At 22.0% G+C, this 25,498-nt stretch overlaps 1 protein-coding gene across 1 annotated transcript in view; it reads left to right on the top strand.

Annotated features, from left to right (window-relative positions):
- LOC129618855 (uncharacterized) overlaps positions 1-25,498 on the top strand; it is a 55,654-nt gene that overhangs the window by 11,564 nt on the left and 18,592 nt on the right. Inside the window, exons 3-4 of the mRNA XM_055533877.1 lie at positions 540-758; positions 2,291-3,128. Coding sequence (XP_055389852.1) covers positions 540-758; positions 2,291-3,128 — 1,057 coding nt within the window. The remainder of the gene's footprint in view (positions 1-539; positions 759-2,290; positions 3,129-25,498) is intronic.

Raw genomic sequence — 25,498 nt, 5'->3', positions numbered from 1 at the left:
GAACAAAACTGTTATATTAAAAACATATTGGTTAAATGGCATTGGCATATTTGTATTATAAATATAGAAAAACAACAATAACAATATTATAATAAGAAGAAAAGAATTATCACCATAATTTAAGAATGGGATCGTATCCTTTCCTGTCGCGGTTTCAATTCTTTATTCTTCATACATTTTTTACTCTTTTGTTTATTAAAGTGTCATTAATCATTGTATTGTCCGTATTGCACAAGAGTTTCTTTTTTGCTCTTTTTTTTTCAATTTATTGATATACATAAATATCAAAGCAAAAAAAAAATATTATTAGTTCCCATATTCAATATTCAATCCCTAATCTTATTCTTTAGAGGCAAAATTAAAATGGTGTTTTGTTTAAAAGATTTTGTTATTTTTATTTAATTTCATTATTCATTCTATTATTTTTAAATATAAATAATATACATTGTGAAGTATGTATGTAACATATTTGTTTTTTTATAATTTTAAAATATGTTTTCCCCCTCCATTATAAATATACATACATTTCTTTTTCTCAGAATGAGGATGACACAACTCATGGTTTTGATATAGATTTAATATTACCACCTGGTAGCCGTGCCAATGGAACAAATCGACCACACAACAGACTGATAACACCAACGCTACCACCAGCCCCTCCAGGTTTATCACAACAACAGCTTAAAAGACGACATATTGTTGCGGCTGTTGTACATAGTGAAAATTCATATGTTGCCACACTTCAACGTCTAGTCAATGTAAGTAGATACTAGTATACAAATAAATTAGCTCTGAATGGTATTTATATTAATTTTATTTGCAATAAAAACAAAGAATGGATTCGTTATATTAAATTCTTAGGATTCTCTTACAAAAACTATTATGCACAGTATAAGTAAATATATACAAATAATGTGTGGTATTTGTAATACAAAGAATTATATTACTCAATTATTATTTAAACCCGCATGTATATTGTTATGTGAATGGCAATACTCGCACGCATTTAATTAAACTACAACCACAAATTCAAAGCTGCGCATATTGATATTTGATGTGATTCTGCTGTATTTACAAAAATTTGTATTTTATAGGTGTCATAAATTTATAATGCGTATATATGTAAATGTATCTAAATGCTTTTAGTACAGAATTTTAAAAGATGAATAATTAGAAATTATGTGGAAATTATCGCGATAACCTTGAACTATTGTATTTTATTTTATTATAAACAAATCAAAATTTTCTTAAATAAATATACAATTTTCCTGTTATAAATAAATAAAAATTATGTTTGTATGTCTGCTAAGTAACACAAAAATTTCCTTTATAATTTTCAAATGATTAAAGAAAAGTTCATAATGTTCAATATTATTATTACGTAGCTCTTTATTAATAACCTTACTAAAACATTTTGTGTATAGATACAATTTAGAAATTTAAGGCAACAAAATGCCTTTTATTTTCTCCTTGTAATAAAGTCAAATAATTTCTACGCAGATAGAAATAATTTCAATTTCAATTAATTCAATGATTAAATTTAGTTATTTTGTAATTGAATAAATTTTGGTGAATAATGTGAATATACAGAATAGATGTTAACATAAAGTACTCAATTCTAATTTATTGTTTAAGGGAATGGAAGCGGGTTGTAGTATTTCGAAGAAATCTGAATAATTACGGTAAATTGTGAAATTTTACAACGAATTTAATGATAATATTCCACTTTATAACTATTTTCATCATAATGTAAAATACGAAAACCAACTTATGATCACTTACTTGTTTACAAAGTTGCCCTATATGAATACATATTTATAAATACCTAAACTTAAAGCAACTAGTTTTGGAATCCTATAAATCGCAATTATATAAAAAAGAATATAAAAATATTATTAGAATGAATTTTCACACGGTATATTTAAAGAAACAATCTGTTCTTTGAATTTTTTAAAAAATCCCCATTGAATAAATCATTAAAATCTATTCAGATTATTTCAATAAATCACAACTCATACATGTGAGAAACCTTTAAAAATTTACAAAAATTATGATTTAGCGAGAATTATTGAAATGCCAACATTACTCCGTCCATTTCTGTAATGATTTTATTCGCTAAATACCTTGACTATTCATAAATTTAAGATTTTCCCATACTATCAAATTTAATCCCACAATATGTATTTAAATAAATGTTAAGTATGAACATAAAAAAAAGAAAAATAATAAAATTTAATCCTTTTTTGTCATTTTTAAATAATCTTATATTTTTTGTTAAAAAACTTTTCAGAATTATAAAAAACCTCTTGAAGAAAGCAGTCCACCAATATTAAATAGTTCAAAAATTGCAACATTATTTCATCGTCTTCCGGAAATTTTACAAAGTCATAAATTATTCCGTATATCATTGGCTGATGCTGTACGAAATTGGGATCGTGATGAAAAATTAGGTGATGTATTTGTAACAGCATTTAGTAAACCACAAATATTAGAAATATATAGTGGTTTTATAAATAATTTCTCAGCTGCCATGGAATTAGCTAAAATGGAAGCAAAACGTAAATCAGCATTAGCTGATTTTTTTAAAGTTAAACAAATCAGTGCTCATGATCGTTTATCATTTTTTGGTTTAATGGTTAAACCAGTACAAAGATTTCCACAATTTATATTATTTTTACAAGATTTATTAAAATATACACCACAAGGACATCATGATCGTATGTCATTACAATTAGCATTAACACAATTAGAATCATTAGCTGAAATGTTAAATGAAAGAAAACGTGAAGCTGAACAATATCAAGCATTTAAAGAAATGCTTGGTCATATTAGTGGTACATTTAATACACGTTCATTAACATCATCTGATAATAATCGTCAAAGATATTTATTACGTGAGGATAATGTTACACAAATGGAATTTAATCAATCTGGTTTTATTGTTAAATCAAAACAAAGACGTTTATTATTATTAAATGATAAAGTAATATGTGTATCAGTTGCACCAAAACAATCACATGATTTTGGTGCTACAGAAAAATTATCATTTAAATGGATGTATCCTGTTACTGATGTTGAAATTGTTGATAATAGTACATCAGCAACATTATCAAGAATATTAACTGCTGGTAAGTATTTTCATTACTTCTTTATTATTAATTCTAAAATAAAAATTAAAACACATACAGAAAGTTTAACGCAATTTCATTCGATTTTAAATAATCTTTTCAAGAGTTACCGAATTATAAAAAGTAAAATTTGAATGACAGCAATATAGAATCTATCAAAATTCTCTTCACTGTGTTCTAATTGTTGCTCGTTTAAGCTTAGTTAATGACATATTAAAATATAAAAAAAAATTTAAAACAAACAATATATTGATTGACATTAGAAGAGAAATTGCAATTTAATTGTTGCAATATAAAATTGTTGCTCAATTGTTTTAGAATAAATTTATTAATTTGCGCTCACGTTTTTCGATTTTCTCGCGTGACATACATAATTTATACATTTTTTATTCAAGTTCTTGCGATTCTATTGTACATTTCATTTAATTATTATAGCTAATGTTTTCTTCAATATGAATCAATATAAAATTTTTCTTTTCATTTACATTTCAGAAGATCAAAGAATTTCTAATTACGTATAATGTTAAGATCAAAAATAAATCCTCAAATAAATGTACATATTTATAAATTCAAGTCATTTTGACATAAACTCTTAATAAATCCATGCTCAATTACAAAAAAACTCATACAATTATATTTCAACATTAAAAATATTCTTGCAATAAGATAGAAGTGAAAAATGCCAATTAAATTTATTTACAAAAAAAAATTTTTTTTAATATTCGTACAAACGACAATTATATATTTGTACAGTTATTAAAAACGTGTGTCAACTTTAATGATGATTATCGTTATCGTTAAAAATACAATATAAAAACAAAGAAAATAAAAACGACATAGAAAAAATATCTCTTTGTCTCTTTTTATTTTACTGTCACTCTCTCTAGTGTTTTGTTATTCCGTACTCCTCTCTTCCTTGGTACATGTTTCATCTTAACTTCTCATACAATTATTATGTTTGATTTGGACTTTACTGGTTTACGTTTTTAAATTTAAGCGTATGTCGCCGTAATCATTTCAAATACTTAGAAAATATAAATAAAAATAAAAAAAAAACAAAAATGAAAATGTACTCACGTGCTTTTCTATTTTTTTTTTTAAGGAAATTTTCCTTTTCTTTTATTTTTTTCTTTTTCTCTTTTGTTGTTGTTTTCCTTATGATTTTCTTCATTTCATATTGAATGCTTTCTGTTTCTGTTTTTGGTACCAATTATCCATTCAGGTTGCCTTATTAAAATAAAAAAAAAAGAAGGAATAATAAAAATAAAAGCAAAAATATATAGAAAATTTTCAAAAAAAACAAAAAAGAAGGAAAAACAAAAAGAGAAATTTTAATAATTTTCATCAAATGTACATTATTTTCTTTTTCTTATACAATTTACATTTACATACATACAATTTATTTCAGAAACAACTAGACATTAGACAAATAAAATAATTCAAATTCATTAGAAGGAAAAACAATTTTTTCTATTTCTTTCTGTTGTTGTTGTTGTTATTTTTTAGTAAGAGATTTTGAAAACACGTGCTGATATTTTTCCTTTGTGTCTTTTTGATGAAATAAATTTTATTTCTGTATGTATAGTAAAGTAAAGTAGAAAAACTCCAGATTTATATCGAACATAAATATAGATATGTACATATTTATTAAATTACTGTACACAATTATTGTTTTACATTTTATTGCATACAGGGTTAAACCAAATATCTTAAAGCATTAAAAGAATCGAGCATGTGTCAATTAAATGAAGACCAATGTCTAAATTCAAAAATGTTAATTAAAACTTAAACAACATTGGAACTAAAATATTATCGTTTATTTTATTTGATTTAGAACTTCATTTCAAAATTCAATTTTTTTATATCTGCCCTAATTTTCGAAAAAATATGTGATACTCAGATTGCATTTATGAAAATTTCAGATATACAACAATTTTATAAAAAAAATAAAGGAAATTCCTGAAAGTACGATATTTAGTGAAGTAAATCATAATCACAATTTTAAGTCAATATAATCAAAATTTTAAAATACGTAGCTATAAATTCAAAGCGACGTAGTGATTTCTACAGTACAGTATTCATGGAATATAATACATAAATTAGAGCTTTAAAAATGACATGTAAGAAAAAAAGTGTAAGCAATTGATCAATAATTTAATAATAAAATCTTAAAATATTTCACAGTTTGACACTTTGATGTTAGCCAAAGTAACTGTTTGTAATATAGTTTCTGCTAAACAGAATGTGCCTAATCATAAATATATGCTTATTTTTATGCTCATTGCGTGTAAACTTTTTCAGAATTTATTAATAACCCTATGTAATCCTACACTTATTTGTATTATGTAAATAAAAATACGCAAAATTTATTTTATTGATGCAAAAAGAAAGAATAATATTATATTAATTTTTTTTTGTTATTTATTTAATTATGATTTATTCATAATATGCTGATTGAAATAAAAAAAATGTTGTATAGCTACAATAGTTCGGTACTCATTTTCAATTAAGAAATTTTAAATATAAAAGAAAGAAATATCTTTATTCATTATATAATTGGGAAAATTGCATTTTTATCACAATATTATATACAAAGTATACAGAATACAAAACAATTGAATTCAAATGTATGATTATTATCAACAACATAAATTAGTTTTCATACATTGTATGAAAGCACATACAATATGAATGAATGGATAAATGAAAGCATATTGACATTTAGATTAAAAAAAATATAAACATTGCATTTTAATAATTCTCTTACATCATATAAATTAATTAATTACTTAATATCAAAAAAAAAAATAGGAAGTTTTCTAGTAACATTTTGTGGCAAAGGATGGTGCTGATGACTTTTTACTGTTTTATTATTTTAAATTAATTATGCGTGTTACGTACTCTTATAACAACATCACCCTTTGATATAGTAGGTTACCACTAAATTCTAAGGCTATTCTCGCTAAGGCTATGACGGGAGGTCATACACGCTATGAGATCTTCTTATTATTGTTAAAAAAACATTAAATTTTTGATTATCAACTTAAATTTTTAAATGTTTAATCGGTTTTTCATTCTTGTTAAATCAACAATTAATTAACTATTATTTTATACTTGCACTCTTTTAAATTATTTGCGGATTATTGCAATAGAAAAAATTGAAAAATATTAAAATTATATTTCAAAATTTATAATCGTAATTTATTAAAAAATTTTTAATATAATAATTTCATATAAATATATTTGCAATAAAATATTATATGAAATTACTTATAGCGGAAAATTATTGTGAAAAAAAATTACTATAATAATTATAATTAAATAATAAAATAAAATAAATTGTTATTCATAACTGTATATTATTATTTTATAAATATAATTAATAACTATCATAAAAGTTATTGGTACATAATATAATAATAGTAATTATTTTTCTATAAAAAAAGTATTAAGTATTACCTTCATGCAACTATTATGCAACATATGTACATTTATATGGTTTGGTGTACTATTTATGGTACGCGTTCACATAAAATGTTTTAAAGAAATTTTCATGTTTTAATAAATTTAAACTTTCTTTAAAAATAAAAAATTAAACTATTTTTTATTGTTGAAATTTTGTTATTGTTTTATAATAAATTTAAGTCATTTTTTTATATTATATGTATATTAATATATTTCAACGTATGTGTATGTATAACTAGTAGTTATTGCTAACTCAATTATTTTCTTGACTCTTAATCTTACGATAATTCTTGTATTTCCCACAAACATTATACATTTACAATATACTTAAGCATAAATAGATTTTATATAAATTATAGATTTTAAAAAATCAAAATGTTTATTATTAATATAATAAAATAATAATAATAATTATTATTATTTTTATGAAAATTATGATATATGCAATTTGAATATATTTTTGACAAGTTACAGAAATATTGTAAAATCAATAAAAATGTTTATTGTCAAAATTTATAATTTTTAAAATTTATTATAATCATTTATTTTATTCAATGAACAAAATAAAAATAATTATTATTATTATTTTTACTTGCATTTTGAAAATCCTATGTTTTTTTTTTCAATTTCAAAACTCAAAGAAATTGAGTAATAAAATTTTAATATTAAAATTAAAAGTTGAAACAGAAAAAAACGAATACACATTTTAACATTATTAAATTATATACAGGATTCTACAAAAATGATTTCGCTCAAAAACACTTAATTTCAAACGCAATACCTAATATTAAAATATATGACAAATAGTAATAGCTTTGTAATTAGAATTAAAGTACAGAAATACAGATATGAATTGCATTAATTCGATTGCAATATAAAATAAAACTGTTCACAATTAAATATTTTCGAATTAAGGTAATTTTAAAAATTTAAATTCATTCTCTGGAGAATGTGTATATTTGTAGAACCTAATACAAATTGAATTTTGAAAATTTGCATAATATTTTTAATTAGCAGTTTGGTTCAAAAATGCTTTAATATGGCTTATTAATATTTTCTGCAAGTTTTGGCAGATTTCCGAAATTTTTTAAAAAAAGATAATTTTGTAAATTTTTTTTACACTTTGATTTAACCACTTTATAATAGTTCTATTTAATTTAAATGCTGTGAAATCACAGATTCAAATACGGATAACTTAAATTTTTTAAATATTTTAGTTTAAATATTAAGTGGTTCAAAACGATTTTCCCTTATAATTGCGAAATTAATGTTTCTAAAATGAAATAACAATTTTCATTATAATTGTAGAAGAAAAACCTAACTCATAACTTAAACTCATTTTATTTTTCTTAATTTTTTTCAAATTCTTCCATCTTATCCATATAGTCGCCATTTCTTCACTTAAATATATCTTCGTTTCCAGACTGTATATTATACTCTACATATTTTACGCATCTAACCAGTTGATAAAAAGTTAATTTATTAAATATTTCAACTTGTTAAAACTGATTATCATTTCGATTTACAAACGAATATCATAAATAAATAAAATAGTATACATATTATATCGTTACAATATTGTAGTAATAAAATTACCAAAGGATCTTTTTTTAGAAAATCAAAAGAAAATGCTATAATTTAAGAAAGAAATATGCAATAGAAAATGTTTTGTTGTTTTTTATTTCCATTTTGTACAACTAAATATTGTTAAAATACAATAATTTCACTTAACATTTATTACATTTAATTTGATAATCATGACTATAAATATTAAATTTCTTCCAGATTTTCAAGGAAAACCAAAAAAAAAATAAAAATTGGAAAAATAAAGCATTCCTACTATGAAAATGAAATCAAAAAAATGAAAATGAAATTTTTCTTTTTTTTTTTCTTCTCTCTAATATTATTCTTGTTGTTTTCTTTTTTTTTTATTGTGTTAAACTTTTATAATAGTTCATGTTCCGAAATAATTTTCTTTTTAATCTATAAATTTTTTTTTTTTGGTTTTCTTTTCACTGTTAATGCGGCATTTTAATCTTTTGGCAAGATGATTGTGTCCTAATTTTAAAAACATGTTTCTTTTTTAAGAAAAAGAGTTGAACATGAATTGTTATATATATATATATATATATATATATATATATATATATATATATATGTGTATATATTAATTTGAGTATATTATTGCGTTTACATATATGTAAATCGTACAAAATTAAAATAAACTTTGATTTACCTATATAAAATATCGTTTATATTTGAATATTTAGGTGAGCATAGAAAACCACTGCACAATATGCAAATAAGAAAAATAATACGAAAATATAGGGAGATGTAAACTCCCACACAAACGGTTTTTTTTTTTTTTTCCAAGAAATTCCCAAGAAAAAATGGTATAACGTGAAATTTGTAATGTTCTAAGCAACTATATAATTGAGACCAAAAATTAAAATCAAGATTTCCAAATAAAACTTCATTGTTATTATACGCAAAATCACATTGAATTCTTGAAAATCACATTCCTTATATTGTATTTGCACATATCCTGACATTAAAGTTACTACATATTTCAGGAATATTCAAATGGTGCATTTCAAAAACAAGTTACAGTAATTTCAACAATTTCAATTTATTAAGTTTTAATAAATTTGTATAAGAGTTGTATTTAAATGATGTTGACATCTAATTTGCTTCAATATTGCATATAACGCAGCAATTAGTTACAGTAATTTTAGTTATTATAATTTATAAGCAAAATTTTGTGGTAAAATCCGTTTTGCTGTCTTGGCCTGGTTCTGTCTCGTTCGACGTCCTACACCATTTTTCAAAAATTGTGTGCCTCCTCTTTAAAGGATCAATATGCAATGAAAATTGCCCATTACGCATAATAATTTTACATATCCGGCGCTCATTGCATATGCAATGATCCGGATCCGGCACTTATTATTGTACTTCTAATTTAGGGATACGCTATATGAAAATTGAGTATATATTTCATATGAACACAAATATACACATATAACTACTTGTATATTCTCTCATTTAATTTAAAAAATTAATGATAATTAAATATGTATATATTTTTTTTGAAGATGAGAATAAAATTTTTTATTAATTTCAATCTTAAAAATATTATGTAAATAGAGTCAGGCAGGCAGGGAGCTATATACATTTATGGTATGCCTAATTTCTATTTAATATTTATATACAATAATTTTATTTATGATTATAACATTTTAATTGCAATTATTGTAATATGAACAAGTTAAAAAATATTTAAAAAATATTTTTAATAAGGTATGCGCAACTTGTGTACATACTTACATTTTACAAAATAAATTTTATAATAAGACAAGAAAACGATATAAAATTGAAAATGTTTTCATTTTTTTTTGGTTTGAATTTTTAAATGATTTTTCATTTCTTCTTCTTCTGCTTGCTTACAACTTTCATTTTCTTATTTTGCACAATTAATTTATTGAAAACATTTCAATTAAAAGCAGCAATACTACAACTACATATTATACAAGTTTCTTTAAAAAAAGAAGAAGCAAAAATTTAGAAAACAAAAAAATAAAAAAAAAAATAAAAGAAATTTTATAATAAAGATCATCTCTAACTGAATTTGAATGAAAAATAGTTAAAAATGAATAAAATTAAAAAAAAAAAAAATTTTTTTTAAATTAAATATATTTTTAATAAATATGTATATTGTATAATTTTTCATACATTCTTACATATACTTGCATGTGTGTGTGTTTAAAACCATTGCGAGTTGGGTATCTTTAATTTAAAATCTATAATATAGTTTTAATATTTAAAAGCTTAATTAAGGCACGTTTTTCATGCAATTATAAATATTAAATTGTTTGTAAGTAAGTTGTAAATATATACATATATATGTATACAAATTTATATTTGATTATTATTTGTAAATTAATTACATATAGGTATACCATGTGAAATTGTTTATTAATGATTTTCACAGTTTTGTACATCTATTACATATAGACATATAAAAATTTTTATATTGTTCCCAGTTGGCAATTTGTCTTATAATAAAATTTACAAAATATAAGCAAATTCAATTAGAAATATATTTTAATTTTATATATTTAAAGGTTAAGGGTAAATTTTATTGCATGCACAAAAGTAACATGCTAAATGACTTATTTTTTATATAAACAAATTGATCTAAGACATGAAATTCATTCAAATTGAATTAAATGATAATATTAAATAAGATTTTAATAATAAAAGTAAAATAAAAAAAATTGGTTTGTAATGCAATTCAAATGTCAAAAATAGAAATGTTATTGAAAATGATGACAAATTTGTTAAAGAATTATAAAAATGTGAAAACTTTCTTTTAAGAAATGGAAAAATTTTAAAGTAAAAAATTAATTCTATAGTTAAAATTTGGAAATAATATCTTATTGTTACTAACCTGCCATCTATTTAGGAATAGAATAATATTTAATATTTCTTCGAAACTGAAAATTTCCTTAAGAAATTTTAGCGTCAATTTTCACCCAGATTTTATATGTGGTATATGAAAAATTTCTTATCAGCTGAGTACTGTGCTTTATTTAGTAGGAACAAATTAAAATTAACGTATAAAGTAAGTAGCTTTGAATGATCTTAATTGATTTATGGTTTTAAATTGCCTAAGTAAGTTATTGTCTCGCAAAAATTATAGGCAATTCAATTTTCAGAAACTTATGTTCTTAAAATTATATTTTGTTAAATTTTCACAATTGCAAAGACGGACGGTAAACTCGAAAACTACAATATATTTAGTGATACACAGATATATATACCCACTTAATTTTAACCTCTTCCTCTCTCTTTGTCTATATTAATGATATTTTCGCCTGAAAAAAATATATGTAAAAGGGGACTGTGTTATGATTGGAAACGTGCTACTTTATAATACTTTTTTAAACAATTTATCGTAAAGCGATAAAGTTAACCAAACCATTCATTCGAAATAAATGATTAAATTACAGCTCTATTCCTTAAACAACAATAAAACAATGTCAGCATCAATTTGATATAAAAAAATTTTTTTCAAATCTTCTTAAAATATCCAACTGGGTAAACTCTTCTATTTACTTATTTAATTATATAAATACTTATATCTATATAATATATATCTAAAATAAACAAGTATATATAGGCACGCATTAAAATTATTAAATACTTAGTTATAAAAAAAGCGAAAGATAGGTACTCTATAATGATTAATGAATAAAATAATTTAAAATAAAATAAGATATTGTATACAACATTGCAAGTATAGTAATAACAAGTCAAGAATTTTAAAAATTATTTTCATTCCCATTTAACATATAGGTAGCACCTGCATATACAAAATATATAAATATTAATATTCCATGTAAGAGTTAAGTATGCACGCGCACACTTTAAACTTGTTATCGTATAGATTTTGGGATTTTCATCTTAATTAATAATTAGTTTTTCTTTATTTTTCAATAATTATCTTGACTATTAAATTTATAGGTGTTTATATTGACCTCTTTGGAATTTTATTCGTTTTTTTTTTCAATATTCCAAAAGCAATCAGTTTTTTTACAAATTATTATTTTTTTTTATTATTAACGAAGTAACTAAGAAAACTAATCTTAAGACGGTTGATTTAAAAGAAAATAAATAAATAAATTTTTTTTTCTGTTTAAGAAGGTGGGTAAGCAATTAGTAATAATTATACACAAAATGTTATGTACATAGCTAGTTAAGTTATTTACACATATCTGTTATACTGATTATAGTACAAAAAATATTTATCTGATTCTAATATTAAAAATATAATAAAAATCATAAAATTTAAGTATTAATTTTCAATTTAAATTTTTATTTTATTAATTTCAATTGTTTATTAATTATGAATTTAAGTGGAAACCGTGCCGTTTACACAATATTGGTACATATTTATTCAATGGAATTTATTAATGAAATTTACCATTGAATAGGAACGGCAGAGTATTTTGCAACTTTTGGTTCAAAGGGAATTGATATAAGCATTAAGTATTTTGAAAAAAATTTGAATAAAATTGATTTGTAATAAAGGTGGCATTTCTGTTTTTTTTATTCATTTTGCATACTTTTAGGGACTGTAAATATGTTATAATAATAGGAGTATTGATATATTTACGTTTATGTAACAAATTATTTTAGGAAATTAATTTTGTTATTTTGCTTCATAATTAAAACACTTTTTGTTCGCATATCGGTAAATTTTGGAAATAGTTGTTAAAAAATTTCTTATTCTCGTTCTATAATTTTTAGCATGAATTTACTATAAAATTTCTCTAAGTGAAATCTTTTCAGCATTTAAGAATTTTGTTATGTAATTTCTCTGATATTTTAATTTTTTTTTAAATCAAATAATTTTAAACTATAATGTGTATAGAATGAAAAATTATTCTAATGACATTCTGGAATAAAAATTAGATTTTTTAAAACTCTAACCAATACAAAATTATAAATTTTTTCTTTCTTTTTTTCAAAATGTACAAATTGTTTAATAATGATATGCGACGCGTGTATTAAAAAAATTGAATTTTTGCCAAAAAATTCAATTTTAGCGCCATACTAGAATTTTTTTTTGACATTTTTCTTTCACTCATTTCTGTATATATACGTATGCATGTATATTTTTGTTGCATTGTCAACGAAACAAATATGATCATTCAGAATTTATTTTTAGTTATAGTTGACAATAATAAAAAAAAAGAAAGAGATATTAAATAACATTAAAAATTCTAGAAATAATAAGAAATATAAGAAAATTTTTATTAAATAAAAGAATATTTCCTATAGAACTAACTTACCTATTCTTTTACAGTTAATTTTTCCGTTAAATAAAATAGAATTTTATAGCGTGAGAAAGAGATAAAAATTATATGAAAATTGTCACATTTGGAATAGGTATAACTACACGAGTTTTTAGTATTATTGTTATTCTTTAATTTGCAACTAAATTAACGTTGCAATCAAGCCGATAATTAGCTGTAATTCATTTAAATACATGAATAAGTTCTTGGTCGTTCTATACTGGTTTTCTCACTTCTTGCAAATAATGTAAAATCCTGCACAGTTTCAGCATCAGAATCTATAGAACTATATAGATCAGAATAGCATCAGAACATAGAACTATACATAATTCGGTTTTCAAATTGTCCCTAACCGAGATTCAGTCAAATATTCCATATTTTTGCAAAAAATTGCTGTTTCATCAAGCTAATTCAAATTAATGATTTTTGTTGAAAATTCGAAATTTTTTAAGAGAATGTTGCCACAGATTACTAAACACGGTATATACATATATAATTAAATATTAAAAATAAAATCATTTTTAATTCTTATAATTATATAATCATTTTTGAAAATTAATTCACGTCTAATATATTTTGCACAAATAATTATTTAAAATTTCCAATTAATTATTTTTGATTTCGTAATCTAACACATTGAAATAATTGAGCAGAAATTTGATATATCCATATAATCTGAATTTTTTGACTAAATCAATTAAAAAAAATCATTTATTACTATATCAAATTCATATATTTTCATGAATAAATGATTTGAAAATTAATTTATACAAATTTTATTCAATGAATATAAAATTACAAAACATTTATCACTTTTACTTTTATTCAAAAAAAAAAATCAAAAGTAAACCATTTCAAATCTATACACAGTGGCCGGCAAAACTATCAAAATTGTCGACATAAATCCCCTGATCTGCCAATCATATCAATCATATTATATCATATAAATTTGAATTGCATAAATATATTATAGGAAGAGATTAAAATTTATAAATACAGAAAAAAATATATAGGATATACTCCTATATAACACTAAAAGTACGTTTAATACTTAAAAATATTAACGATTACAAACTGGACTTTTATTTTTTTTACAATATTTACCAGTGAAGAAACAAAAAAAATTAATCACCATAATTTTCAATTTCTATTCAGAAAAAAATTCATGTCAAAAATCTTTTCAACAACATTTCAAATAAAAATTCTTAATTATTAAATTCAATTAATAAAAAAAAAAATACGATTAGATAAAAATCACTTTCAATGCACATTTTTATTTATTTTTTTCTTCTTCTTGTGCTTGTTGTACTTAAAAATATTTTCTCAATCAAAAATAAAAAAGTTTATTATTAAAACTAAATCTCTTTTAATCTTCATATTTCTATCAAAAAATCATAATTTCATGATTTAATAATATTTTTGTTTTTTTTTTTTGTATAATTCCAATGAAAAGAAAATCCAATACAAAACTACATGCATTGTGAATAAATAGTATAAAGTGAAATACTTATAAATATATGTACATATATGCTTTCGCCTTGCATATCCTTTTATACAATGCAATTACTACCGGTATACAAACAGCTTGCATAATATAAACAACAAAAAAAAAAAAAACAGAATGAAAATCAAAAATCATTCATTTCTTTGAATTTTTTTTTTCTCTCTGTGTATCCAAATCATAAAGTCCATCTTATTTGAAAATAAGAAAAAGATTCTTATCTTTCATAATTTTCATATTAAATAGGAAAAACTCATTCAATAATATTTTAAAAATGAAATTATGCCACATACATACCTAGTTAAATTGTTATTTATATCTTTCAAACCTACATTTCTCTTATACATCCATATACTATTCATATAAAGTAATTCATATTTGTATAACACCTATATGTTTATAAATTCTTTGGCTTATTTGCTATTTTCTCGTAAATTAATTCATAGAAATTTTATTTTTATTACAAGATGTTCCGTCATTTTGAAATGTTAACAACATCAAATTGAAAACGTAAACAAAATGACATTTATTTCCCTTGGGTTTATTCAATGATTAAAATTTTTGTAAATATTGTAAATTATTTTAATAAATTGTAAACTACTGCTTAATATGAACTAACATAATTATTATATAGCAATGAGATTTCGCACTGTTCTCAGTTTTTAAATTAAGTTTTTTCGAAATGCATTCATTAAAATATGGAATTGAGAAGAGAGTGTAATTAATATTTTCAATTTCTGCATAAAATAGTGATGAATCGATATCGAAATGTTAAAAATAGTTAACAGAATTATCTGGAAATTTTGTTGAAATTTAAGAAAATGCATATATAGCTATACAAAATAAATTTGATGGGAATTTTTAATATTTATGCATGTGTCTTTTAAATGTAAGCTCACAACTATAATAAAATGTTGATTATTAAAATTTAAATTTATCATAATTATAATTATAAATTTTTGTATTCGAATATTTACCCATTTATAATAATAGCAATATCATAATTTTTTTCCGGTTTTATAATATTATTGAAATATTTTACTTTATTCCGTCTACGACTCTACAAATGTGAGATTTCAGAACTATTTTCTTCCAAACTTTAATATTATCAATTTCAAAAATATAATTGCTAAAGTTGTGTTTTATTAAACTTGGATTTGCAATATACCTTGTATATATGTAAACAACTTTCTTATTCTAATATAATTATTCACTTGTTAAATAAAAAATAAATTCACAAACAATAAATAAATTTAAAAATATTGAAAAACATCAAAAACAAGACATAATGTTTTTTTTACCTTCTTTTTTAACTATTAAAATTCCCATAATAATATTGCACAATTGCCTTATGAACGTAGATTTTTCTATACGAAATATATTTACATACAAACATTAATGAAATTTGGAACAAACAGTTTGCCACAGTAAAAAAAAAATTTTTTTTAATTCATGTTAAACTGATAAAGGCTATAATTTTAAGTATATTTAGAGTGCAAAATTATTTTCTTATTCAATCAAGAGGATTAAGAAAAAAAATAATGTAAAATATTTTGTAAAGGCGTAAAATGAATTGGTTATTTTTTTTTTATTTATTTTAATATTATAAAAAATTTTATGTAAAATAATCCTGATTTAAATTAAAAAATTAATTATATTTAGCTTAATTGTGTTTTAAAAAAATTATGTAAATACGTTCGAAAATTACTTCAATTTGTTTAATTTAGTTTACAGATTGCGTAACAGAAATTATTGTGTGTATAAAAGTTATTGTGCAGGATTTCTTTATTCTCGTATATAATTTAAAGCATATGTATGTATTTTTGAATCATGTATATTAAATAATATTTTCTAAAGTATTGCAGAATAATATGAAAATTATTTTTTCAAAGTTTTAATTTATTTGAAAAATTAATTAAAAATTTATTGTAAAATTCTTACCAAATCTTGTTCATAATTGTAAATATCAATCACGTTAATTCTAAAGTGTATTTGACTTTCTAGCAATAAAATCTGCCAAATATAGAATATATTGCGTACATTACAATTCATGGTAGTTGCTATCATAGTATTTAACTCTCAAATCTAATTTTTACTCTATTATCTATAATTAATACTCTACAGATTATCTGACCTGATTATCTAATTACTACTTTAATCTAATGTTTACGTTAATCAGTAATTTTTTTACTAATAATGTTGAATATTGAAAACTTAGTTTATGTATTTATAAACCAGGGTCATTAACGCCACTGAAGACTGCTGGATCAATTGCCTTAATGATGACATTAAACTGGCTTAATTTATTCTATTTTTATATTCTATATATTCTATGATTAAATAATTTTTGTTATAAAAGAATATTTTTTATAATTTGCTTTAAATTTAATTCACAAAACTTTTTTATTTCCTTAATATACTAATTACTGAGGTGGAAATATGGTTAAAATCAAATAGAAATTTCAAATTTACATTTTAAGAATATGTGCGTTTTAAAAAATAATAAAGTATAAAGGAAAAATTTAAGTTGAATTTTCTTTTTTCAATTTTAAATAGAAATTTTCAATTCCCTACATTTATATATAAGATTTGAAATCACCACTGTAAGGCATTAAAATTTTTCCTAATCTTTATTGTTTTTGTGTCTTATTTTTTCTCTTTTATTAAATTTTTTATTTTTACCTTTAGCATAATTTTTAACAGGCAGCCAATATAATAACTTTCATACCAGTTCATGTTGGCTTGATTTTCCATGTTATTATTATTATCTTACTACTCATTTCTAAAATTAAAATATTTTAGGATAAAAATTATTTGGAGCCCCCCCCCCCCCATATCAATTTGAATTTTTGAAATAATAGAGAAATAAAGAAAGAGAAACGAGAAAAAAGGAAAATTTTATTAAGGATTTTATTTTATTTTTTTTTTTGCTGTTTTCTTGTCCATTGTTATTCCTTCAGGGTAGATGAATTGATTCTTATAATTTTTTTTTTGTCGTTTTTGAGATTTGCTTTGGTGGTATTATGATGCATTCATTACGGTAAATTTGAAGGGAAAAAAATTTTTTGTTTTTTCATAAATTTTTCTTGCATATTATTATTAAATTTGTTAAAATGAGAGTGTGACCATTAAAATATTTAAAGACATAGATTAAAAGAATAGTATGAAAAAAAAAAAATAAATCGAATTAGTTTGACATGCAAATTTTTGAGGCGTAAGCACGGCTTCATGTTTATGAAATTTATAGAAAAAAAAATTTTTAATTTCATTATGTTTTTAGTTTTTTTATTTTATTTTTTCTTTGATACTTTTTGACTTTATTGCTTAAGGTGTGCAGAATGCTTTTGAAATTGAATTGAATTTTAAACTTTTATGGATTTTTTTTGTTGCAATTTATGATTATTTTCAAATTTATGAAAAAAGAAAATTGATTGAAATGCAGTTGTTTAATAGTTTAATTTTGTTGCAAATTTAGTTTTTTGATTTTTCTTTTTAATATTTAGAATATATAGTAATAATTTGTAATTTTTATCCTGACTGTCCAGGTTTACGAATTTTTCATTTACGAAGAAAAATTTTCAAAAATTGTGAACTAAACCCCCAGAATTTAAATAACTATGCAAGGGAACTTATACAAGTTCATGTATTCCTCTCAATATACTCATTTAATTTTAAAATGAAGCAAATAATTAAATATTTTCCAAGTATATCTAACAAAATAAATTAAATAGATTAAATAGATTTTGTAAATAATTTCAAAATGTTGTATGGCTTTTAAATTTGCGCTTGGAAAATTAAAAATTTTCAAAATAATATTTTTTTTTTCTATTCAATTTTCCGATTGGTTTATACATAAACAAATTGGAATAATTTTTGAACGTATTTACATAATTGGATATACATAAAGTAAACTGCTTTACAATCTTTATAATCTGAAAGTAAGAGTGAATTATATTGCTTACATATAGTAGAGAGGGTGTGAAATCAACAAAACACAACAAGCATTAAAAGGTGTATGACAGTATGACATTATATCGCAGTTATAGTGAATAAATTTCAAAACACAATGACACATTATAATTATAAATAATTTTATGCCACAAGTATTTGATACACTTGCATACTTATAATTCTTCTTAAAATCTCTCCTTTCTTATATTCTCCTTAATATTGTCTCCTCATTTTTCAGCCCGTATAATGAAATGTGATAATATATTTATTGATCAACGTCTCAAACATCTGCATATTAACAATGTAATTCAAAATTATCACAATTTAATTTTATTATAGTAAATCGATAATACGGTATAATTGTTTACTTGATATACCCAATACATTACTACATTGTGTATAAATTTTTATAGCCACTCAATAAAATTAAAAAGGAAAAAAATTATTTTTGACATAACGAGGGTAAAGTTTGTTATTTTTTTTTTTTTTATATAAACTTGTAAATATTTATAAACTTTTTAAAAGCGAAACAATGAATTAAGTAATTTGAGAACTATAAAATTTTGGAAGAAAAAAAAACATAATAATTTTTTTTCTTACAAGTTGACAAGCTTATTTTGCTTGATATTCTTGTACTTAATAGATTATTTGTGTTATTAAATGAGACAAAAAAAAAATAATTTGTGAATGGAAATGAAAAATAAAGGGATAACAGAATTTATGACTGCCTCAATTCTTCCAAAAAGTGCCTTATATAATGACAAGTCACGAAAATTTAAACAATAATCTGATTATCAATCTATAAAATATTTGTTGATTTTTTTTTTGTATTAAATTGTGTTCGTTTTTTATTAATAAATCATAAATAGCGACAAAATAAATCATAAAATGTGCAAATTTCTTAAAATATGTTTTAAGATTTTATCTATGAACAAATTTGGAAGAAAAAATCAATTTTAAGTTCCTTGGGAAATATTTAAATTAATTTTTTTTTACAAATATGGAGCAAATTGTCTTCATTGCTTTTAAAATCTTCAATTTCCAAAAGTGTAATGACTCGAAACGTTCAGTAGTGTTCGCTAGCTAGTTTATCATAAACGAATATGCTAACCCAACATAATTTAGAATTTTTTTTTAATCATTCCGATAACAGCTCTAAATAAATCATATATAAAAGAATGCATTTCATATATTACGTACTCTTATTTAACTTGTGCTATATTTCGTGTTGTGGCATCACTAACTAAATCACCTATGTAATTGTATGTAAATTTTAAAACGTTTACTCTGTATGAGAACTGCTATTATTATTATTGTTACTACTATTACTAACAATTAAAGTACATACATATATAAAAAGACACCTAAATGCAATTAAAATATTTTGCATTTTATCAGTTTATATAGATAGAATTAATCGGAATTATTCAATTAAAATTATTTTAAAATATAATCTGATCAAAGAATTATCTGTCAAAACTTTTGAGATGTGTAATCTGTCAAAAAAGATGTTTATTAAAATGGCCGACCCTGTAATATTTTACAAGCAAATATGTATTTGATTTCGAAATTATAATGATTCTCTTCAATAATATTTATATTTTAATTAAAATATTTTCACATATTGATTTATTCCGATAAAAATTTTCAGCATGAAAAGTGTATTCGCTTCACAATATATGAACGTATATACTTACAATGTGCACATGTATGATAAAAACAACGTTGAAAATAAAATAACGAATTAATTATATAATAGTTTTAAATACATAAACAGTACAAGAATCCCTCGGAGATTATAAGTATAATTAATTCTGTACTACTTGCAATTGCTTGCACTATTCCAATGTTACCGAAATGATTCCTTACCGAAATGAAATGTTGCCATAGCCCCTGTACATATACCCCTGCACATATGCAATATTCATATTTCATCCAATAAATTTAATCATATGATTTAAATTCCTTACACTATTCGAGAACAAATTCAAATTGTAATTATAACCAACTTTCTGGTTTATCATTTAAATGCTAAATGTTACGCGTTACATATGAATAATGCCTGTATACGTTCTATTCAATTTTTCATTCATTCAAATTCTGTGAGCAATATTTCCAATATATTTATGTATAAATAAATGTATATTATTATTTTATTTACAATATTGAATTATTGTTTAAAGTCGGTATCTTTTATAATAAATTTAATTGTAAAATTAAAATAAATGTAAAAATGTTTTTTTTTTTTTAATTTATGTACATTTATTGCGGCTTGTAACTTTATATACCAAATAAGTTAATATATAAGAATAATAATAACAATATATAATAAGAACAATTTATAATCGCAAATTAATTTTAATCATAAAATAAAATTAAAATTGTATCTGTGCTCATACACACATACATTATAAATAATATTCATTTATATATAAGAATACATAAATAATATTGCGAATTAAAATGACTGTGCAAAATTTTTATTTTGATTCTGCGATATTACATACTTTTATATACACATGCTACACACATGCATGTATGTACATAAATATATTACTTGATTCTTGTTTACAATACCATTATAAATTTTAATTTTAAATTAAATTCCTATGTTCACTCATCAAATAAAACAATAATTTGTTTTCATTCGTTTTTAATTTAAAATTTTATATACTTAAATACATTTAAAATAAATAGAACAATAATATCGGTATTGTATATGAATAAGTATATATTACTTGTGTTCTTTAATATTGTACATATTGTAAAAATGATTCTTTGTAATTAAAATATAATATTATAATACATATGCATACATACATGTGTTATACTTGTTTGGGTAAACTTTGAAAAAAGGTTAATATAAATAATTAAAACGTACTTATTCATTACTAGTTAAAAGTTATAATGTGCACATTTTGAATAATTCCAAAAAGAATTAATAGCAAATACAGAGTGTAACCTTAATTTCATTAAAATTTTTCTATATGAAAAGAATTATAAACTTTAGTACCCGCCACAGGTGTATAACATATTCTTTGAATACAATTAGGGTTGTTATATAATGGCACAAAATTTCACATGTGGAGTTTTTGGCGGAAAAACGTTTCTCCATGTTAAGGAAGCGTAAATAAATTTATTTTAGAGACATGTCTGTCGGTGTGCCTGTCTGTCTATCGGTACGTCAGTCTGTTTGTGTATCTTAAGTTCGGCTGAACCGATTTTGATGAAATTTTATGTATGTGTTTATTTTAAGGGTGAGACGGTTTGATCAACTTTTGTAAAATCTCAGGTCTAGACAATATAAGAAATTGAAGATCTTATACAAAGATTTGTTAAAATTTTTTAATGAATTCCACAAAATATATATCAACAAGCCAGCTCAAAAATTGTAATTGCAAATAATAGCTCGACAAATTACTTTACCAAAATTAAAAACATTATCGTAAAATAAAACGAGAATAGATTTTGTTTGTTAAAATCTCACAAAAATTCAGTGAAATCACATAGAACCCGAAGAATTTTCAATAAGAGTTGAAGTTTTTTTAAGTATACGTATTATAATGCAGTACAAATTTACTTAAGCATACTTTACTTTACATACAAGTAGTTACCAGAACAATTTATTCAATTATTAAAGCTATTTTTATTTTGGTCAAATTCAATGAACATTTTAATTTTACAATAATAATTGTGTTTACTTGATTATCTGATGGTACACATTGTGTTTTTGTCAAGATTTTATTGATAGAGATGAAAATCTACATACAATTAAATATACATAATATAAATTGTATAAGCATGTCCAAAAGATTTATACATATGTAATTCAAGTATAAAAATAAGCAGATAACCGAAAATCACATCTATTTTTTATATAGATCTATAGAATTGACAAATAGAGGGTGATTTTTTTTTATTTCTTTATTCTATTGTAGATTTAAAAAAAAAGGCGAGCAAATACAATTATAGAAGAAACAACAATAATAAAAAAAAAATCATTTGTATTGCAAAAAATTGTCGGAATTGGGTCAATATATTTATAATGTTTTATTATTTATTACTCTTATACACTGTTATATTTATAGTTTTGTATTCGCGTAATATGTCATTTACTGTGTTCTTAAAAGAGCGATAAAACAAAAAAAATATAAAATAAAAAACGAATTAATTCTAAAAGTATTTTATGGGACGAAATGACTGTGACAAGACTTTTTTTTTTATTCACAATGTGAAAAAAACGCTATAAATAAAATTAATTATACTAAAAATATGTAAAGAAAAAAAAAATATTTAAAGTTTACTGACATTGAAGAAAAAACAAAAAAAAAAAAATATTTTTGCAAGTATATGAGAACAAAACACCGCAATTTTTAAAATTTAATGCAGAAGCAAAAATTTTTATTTTTACAATTAATTTAATAAAATAAATTTTGATTTCGAAATTAATAGTCGCTTTTAAAAATTTAAAAAATAAGGCGGAGGATAATTTTCGGCTCATATTTCAAATAATTATTTTTTTTAATTACCATTTAAAGTCATACACTTAAAAAAAAATTTAATTACAATGATCGTCAATTTCCTCAAATTCGCACTTACCACATTCGCAGATATTCATATAATGCAATAAACAGTATGTAAAATTTACTAATAAGAATGCATAGCGCTTTAATTAGAATTATAAATCATATGAGGGAGTCACATTTTTTTTAAGTCAATTTCGTTTCAAAAACACCCTAACTGCAGATCAATAATTATAAAGATATATGCGATATAACTGCAGTACAATTTTATTTTACTACACATGTAGATAAACTGGAATCCAAATTATATTTATTGACATTGTCATATAAAATTCGTGAGATTGCGAACACCACACTTAAATGACATTTTATATTCACTGTTTTTTAATTTGTTCTAATTTTATTAGAAAATATGAATATAATTAGTTTTGTTCTAATTTCTTTTTTTTTTCTAATATAATATATTTTCGTTACTGTCACAAGAGCAGTAACAATTTTAAAATAAACATGTAATAATGAATTTTGCACTTTGCAGATTTTTTTTCACATTTTGAATTCTAAATTTTATTACATTGTAGTGTATTTACGATCACTTTGCAATTGATCCTGAGAAAGTCAATTGCAAAATTAATAGAAATATGGATTCCGGAAAAAATTACAATTTTAAAAAGTAATATTCAGCTGTCAGGATTTTAATAGTTACCTCATTTCAAATTATAAGGCCTTCTAGCAATCACTAATTGTACAAACTTAATTTGTCTTATCTTCCGAAATGCTGTATTACGGTATTAATACACAATTCAGTACCTGAGTGTGAATTTCTGTAATGCATATTAATATTGTATTACTGCATTTTGGAAGTCAAGTTTCCAACAATTTAATATTTAAGTAATTATTGCATCTAAAAACTTTTACTTTATTATGAAAATTACGCAAAATTGAATATAGTGTAAAAAATAACACAAATTTTAATTTTTTTTATTATATTTGAATTATAACTCTTGATTATTTATTGAATTAATTCTTGATTACTTTAATGTGATTAATCATTTATTATGTTATAGATAGTGCTAATGTTACGGAATAATTGTCTATCTCCCATCATTAAAATTAAATAGAATATTTCAAGTCATATTTTAAGTCATTTAAATGAAATAAAGGCAAGAATTTAACCAATTCTTTTATTATTTTTACAATATTCTTGATCTACTTGTACAATATATGTATATATATTTTTTTTAATATATTTTATCATCAAAATCCTTACATTTTGTCAAATTACTTTTTAACCTAAAGGCTATAAACTTATAATTTTTTTTTTTTGGTTTTATTCAATATTAATTTTAAATACATACACATGTGCATATAATAATATGCCTGGATATTATTAAACAAATAAAAAAAAATTATTCTAGAATAAGTTCAAAAAAAATTAAGAAAAATTCAATATTTTGTTGCATTTGACATTCAATAAATAAATTGGAAATAAACTGAAAAATTGTTATTATTTTTTTTTTTTATATTGTTGCATGTGATTTTTTATATTTCAATATTTACATATGATTTATATCTTTATTTCCATAATATGATGCTGATGCAATAAACTTTAAAATAATATTAAAAAAACAAAAAATCAAAGAAACAACAAAAACAAATGCAGCAACAATAAAAATAATTTTTTTTTTTTTAAATGTGCAAATATTGTAAATTGAAAAACGTGATATATGCTCATTTTGCATAATATTTGATCAGAACAAAAATATAAACACAATATTCGTATATTTATACGTATATATAGAACAGAATCAAGAATTAAATACACAATATATATGTGTATATGTACAAATAGGTATTTCCGATGCAATGATTATGTTATATATACATACATTCATACATTACATCATAAGTGCATAAGAACAGTTAACAATATTTTTTTTTTTGTCTTAGAAATATGTAGAGTAACTCAGCATAACATAGATTAAATGATATATTTTGGCGGCAATATTTTAGGGGCCAGTCAATAATTTTATTGTGATTCTGATTTAAACAATTCACAATTGTAATAATAAAATA

The sequence above is a fragment of the Condylostylus longicornis genome, unplaced genomic scaffold, assembly GCF_029603195.1.
Source record: "Condylostylus longicornis isolate FDR11 unplaced genomic scaffold, ASM2960319v2 ptg000010l, whole genome shotgun sequence".
In the NCBI taxonomy this organism is placed as follows: Eukaryota; Metazoa; Arthropoda; class Insecta; order Diptera; family Dolichopodidae; genus Condylostylus; species Condylostylus longicornis.
The sequence above is the reverse complement of the archived record's forward strand: the minus strand, read 5'-3'. Positions and strand labels throughout refer to the sequence as shown.